The sequence below is a fragment of the Lipotes vexillifer genome, unplaced genomic scaffold (genome assembly GCF_000442215.2).
Source record: "Lipotes vexillifer unplaced genomic scaffold, Lipotes_vexillifer_v1.1 scaffold914, whole genome shotgun sequence".
Lineage (NCBI taxonomy): Eukaryota > Metazoa > Chordata > Mammalia > Artiodactyla > Lipotidae > Lipotes > Lipotes vexillifer.
The window spans coordinates 394,316-398,740 of record NW_006780388.1 but is presented as its reverse complement, the minus strand read 5'-3'; the positions used below and the strand labels follow the sequence as shown (position 1 = coordinate 398,740).

The window sequence follows — 4,425 nt, the reverse complement described above, 5'->3', positions numbered from 1 at the left end:
GAAAGGCTGGGGCTCCAGAACACCCACTGCAGCACTGCCTGAACCACCACCCACCAGCAGGGCCCTGGCTCCTTTGTAGACACAGTTCCAAGTAGCCTCCTCTGGTCCCCTCTGACTCAGGCAGCCTGCCTCTGCCCCAAGGAAGGCTTGCCACCCTCAGTTGTGCCTGGGTCTGGCATGGTCCCAGTGTGGGAGAAGGGCGTTCAGTATCACATGGGTTCTTGCATGGGCTGCACTGGATCTCCCTCCACACTGCCCCCAAACCAACCCACCTCCTTTCTTGAAGTCTGCGGCCTGGAGGTGGGGTCCTCTCTGAATTGGCCCTTCCCCTTGATAATCTCTCCCCTTCAGACATGGTTACCTGCCCTGGAATCTGGCTTCCCCTTGCCAGCTGTGGCTGCCCCACCTGAGCCCTGACCCCTGGCAGAGGGCCATGGTAGGGGAGAGCCTCTCTCTTTGGGTCCTTACTCCCCACATCTGACAGAACACCACCGAGGACCCAATGTGAATGAGTTTCTGGCGAATCCTGCCAACCCTCGCCTGCCCTCTGCCCCTCTCCTTCTCAGCCCCGGTGAGGGCACAGAACTTGCCCTCGGCTGCATGGCTTTCCTGAGGCTGTGCCATGGCACCCATCCTGTGAGCACAGGCTGTGGTGCCTTCCCTCAGCAAATCCATGTCCACGGTGGGAGAAAAATGGAGCTTGGGCCAGCTGGTGGAGCGAGTGGCACCATAGGATCCAGGGGAGCCCCGCTACTGTCCCTCCGATGCTGTTTCTGACGCTTCCGAGCCCTAGCGACTTCCTTCTCCAGTACAGACACCTGGTAAGTAACTCCGGCCCCCTTTTGCTGAAGCTTCACGGTTTTCTGTTGTGTACACTGGGTAGGAGGCAGTGGGAATCTTGGGTGGGATCCTGGCTCTCACAAACCGCTGGGTGCCCTCAGGCAAGTCCCATTCATCTGAGCCCCAGGTTCCTCCTCGGAATTAAGTGGGGGAGACCTTATTTCCTCCAACAGTACCTGGCTATGGTGTCTGACAGGCAGGGTACTTGGTGCGCTGGGCTGGGAAGCTCCCTGCCCCGGGATTTAAATCACTTCTGCCCCAGCAGGCTGGGCTTAGGGAGCCCCAGAACTCCTCACCATGCACCCAGTTCAGTGCTGGGTGTGGACTTGAGGGCAGCTGGAGCTTTGCCAGACCCTGCTTTCCTGCTCTTCTAGTCAGGCAGACCAGCAGTGACCTTGGATTCCAGTGCTTAGCCGGCAGCAGAACGATGGGGCTGGCGTGCGTGCAGGGGAGGGTTGTATCCTCTGATCCCAGGGCTCAGCTGAGCCCCTTGGGGGAGGCAGGAGGCGCCCTCGCGCCCGGAAGCTGGAGCCGGCCAGGCCTGGAGCTGGCGGTGGGAAGCCCGCGGGGCGGTGCTCCCAGGCAGGCGCTGGGGGAGGGCCGAGGGCAAAGATATCGCTGGGGCTTCTGCCCTCTTCGGGGCGGGTAGTCTGAGCCCTGACTCCGCAAGCACCGGCCCCACCCCGCAAGCGCCGCGCGCCCGAGGACCCGGAGTCCGCGCTCCACTCCTGCGAGCTCGGCTGTCGCGTTGCATCCTGGGCTCTGTGGTTTTCGAGGACCGTGGGCGGGGCCCGCTCGGGGTGCGAGGCTATTGGGTGACGGCTGGGGCGCCCGCAACCATTCCCTTTGTGCCCGCCCCTTCCGCCCCGCAACGGAGCGTCGGAGAGCCGTGACGGGCTCTGCCCTGGTGCGCGTCAGCGATTGGCGGAGGGGCGGGGCCCAGGGGCGCGGCTGTCCACGGATTGCTCGGGTGCGGCGGGGGCGGGCCCGCGCATGCACGTAAGGGCGGTGCCCGGGTCGTGGTGGGTAGTGCCAAAATGTCGGCGGCGGCGGTTCCGGAGCTGAAGCAGATCAGCCGGGTGGAGGCGATGCGTCTGGGGCCGGGCTGGAGCCACTCGTGCCACGCCATGCTGTACGCCGCAAACCCCGGGCAACTCTTCGGCCGCATCCCCATGCGCTTCTCGGTGCTGGTGAGGACGCGGGAGGACGCGGGCGGGCGGGTACGGGACGCCACTCGGACCTGCGCCCGTGACCCGGCGCTCCCTTGCAGATGCAGATGCGCTTCGACGGGCTGCTGGGCTTCCCCGGGGGCTTCGTGGACCGGCGCTTCTGGTCGCTGGAGGACGGACTGAATCGGGTGCTGGGCCTGGGCCTGGGCTGCCTGCGCCTCACGGAGGCCGACTACTTGAGCTCGCACCTGACCGAGGGCCCGCACCGCGTCGTGGCGCACCTGTACGCGCGGCAGCTGACGCTGGAGCAGCTGCATGCTGTGGAGATCAGCGCGGTGCACTCGCGGGATCACGGCCTGGAGGTGGGGGCCGCTGCTCGGGCCCCGCCCCCCGCCCCGGGGTTTGGCTCTGGCCCCGCGGAAGGCACCGATGGGTAACACGTCCCCCTGAGGGGCCCCTGGACAGTTTGGGAGGGTGTCGCTGTCTCCAGCTTCGGGGTGGGGAGAGGGACCAGGGATCGGGTAGGGTGGGAGGGGGGCCGGGGCTGGGGCTCCCTCGGGGCTGTGTTCCATCTGCCTTGCTGCCTGCCATTGCCAATCCTGGGAGTGGGAGTGGGATCGGTGGGAGGATGGGAAGGGGCGGTGCCTGCTCCGGGACGTGTGAAACTGCAGAGTAAAAAGGGGATCTTGTAGGTCTGGGTTCATGGGCCGGAATCTCGTGGTGTGGGGGATGAAGGCTCTACTTCTGGGTTTTATAGTCTGGAAGACTGGGAATTGCACTTTGGGATTCACCAGGTGAAAGAGGGAGCATGGGGTGTGGACTGTGGGGCTTCCTGCTAGTGGATGAGGGCTGGGACTTGAGAGTGGGATGTGCATGGGGATGGCCTTGAAACTTGCTTGGGGAAGAGAGGGGCTGCACCGCACCAAGGGAGCTGGCTGGCTTCTACCTCACCCAACCCTACCCGGGTCTCCCATTATGTCCTTGGCAACCTGGCTGTCCTTCCCGTGGCCTAGCTGCTCACGAGCCCCTCCTGCCAAGGCCATGCCATCTGTGTGGGGGCCTGGTCCCAATCCTGGTCTCCTCTCCATGCAGGTGCTGGGGCTCGTGCGTGTCCCACTGTACACCCAAAAGGACCGAGTCGGTGGCTTTCCCAACTTCCTGAGCAACGCTTTCATCAGCACAGCCAAGTACCAGCTCCTCTTTGCTCTCAAGGTGCTCAACATGATGCCCGAGGAAAAGCTGGCTGAAGCTTTGGCTGCAGCCACGGAAAAGCAGAAGAAGGCCCTAGAGAAGCTGCTGCCATCTTCCTCCTGAGGTTGCTCCTGTGCCTTGTGTCTGTCGCCCTCTCCCTGGCTCTGTACCCGTGGGCTGAGGCTGGGCCCTCCAGCCTCATTGTGGGAGTGTGTCTTCTAGCATGTTCTGTGCTTGACCCATTCCGACTGTGTGGGGGAGTGGGCACCTCGTCATCTCCGCTGCCCAGAGCAGTTACTGGGTGGTGGCCTGGGTGCACCCACTCTAAAACGAGCTCTCTGCGTGCGTGTCTTTGGCTGGTGGAGCCCCAGGTGTTTCCCGATGGCCTCAGTGGATAAGTGCACATGCACTTGGACCCTGGAGAAGTTGCTTTGTTCTCGTGGCAGTTTTGTTCTTGTGGAGGCCAACTTTGGGTTGACTCCATCCTGCGTCCTGCCCCAAGCCAGCCCCAGCGTCTGGAGAAATGCCAGCCCAGGATAGGAGGTTATGTTGTGAATTTTGGTTGGTAGCTTTATTTGTGGTGAGTTTTCAAAGCAGCTTTACCCGCTCTGTCTTGGGCCCTGTCCCTGCGAACAGTCAGGGCCATGGGGCCCAGGTGTACAGGGAGCTGCTGGAGAAAGGACAGTAAAATCATGCCTCCGCTGTTCTGTGTGTTCTTCAGTCCTGGCTACAGGCCTAGGGGTGGACGCACGAGGGTGTCCCCTTCCCCGCCACCCAGGGACCTGAGGGCAGGGGCTGGGCCTAACAGCGGGGCTCTGGGTACCATTCAGGAGGAGATGATGCAGGCCTCCCCTCCCAGGTGGGGGTGCCAGCCACCTCCCCGTGTTGACTGTGGCACTGCCAGCCGTGGACTCTTCTGGGCCATGGGCCTGGTCTGGTGGTTTCTTCACTGAGACTGACAGTGTGACACCTCTCCCTGATCCTGGTGGCTCTGGTGGCGCCTGGGCTGAGCCCACTGCTTCTCCCTTTGAGAGCCTCCCTCTCTCTGTTCCCAGCACAGCCTGCAGGCACCTCCAGGAAACAGTCTGGCAGCACTGGCCAAGCGTGCACAATGACAACAGCAGAGCCACCACAGGACAGGAAGGTCACCACTGGCGGTCTCCTATGGCCCTACGTCTGGAAAGACTCCTCAGCGAAGCTCACAGTTTCCACAGCGCCGGCCTGG

General features: G+C 63.1%; 1 protein-coding gene across 1 annotated transcript; it reads left to right on the top strand.

The window, feature by feature from the left end:
- The first annotated feature begins 1,850 nt into the window (after window positions 1-1,850).
- NUDT16L1 (nudix hydrolase 16 like 1) lies at window positions 1,851-4,425 on the top strand. Its single transcript, XM_007453460.1, has 4 exons — window positions 1,851-2,030; window positions 2,111-2,371; window positions 3,102-3,324; window positions 4,256-4,425. The coding sequence occupies exons 1-3, from the start codon at window positions 1,878-1,880 to the stop codon at window positions 3,321-3,323; spliced, it is 636 nt and encodes a 211-aa protein (XP_007453522.1). The 5' UTR covers window positions 1,851-1,877; the 3' UTR covers window position 3,324; window positions 4,256-4,425.

What these genes read in the sequence shown, in the direction of transcription:
- NUDT16L1 (XM_007453460.1), top strand. Translation starts at nt 1,878, where the DNA reads ATGTCGGCGGCGGCGGTTCCGGAGCTGAAGCAGATCAGCCGGGTGGAG. An exon ending in CCATGCGCTTCTCGGTGCTG is followed by an intron (nt 2,031 to 2,110) that starts GTGAGGACGCGG and finishes GCTCCCTTGCAG; the next exon opens with ATGCAGATGCGCTTCGACGG. An exon ending in CGCGGGATCACGGCCTGGAG is followed by an intron (nt 2,372 to 3,101) that starts GTGGGGGCCGCT and finishes CTCTCCATGCAG; the next exon opens with GTGCTGGGGCTCGTGCGTGT.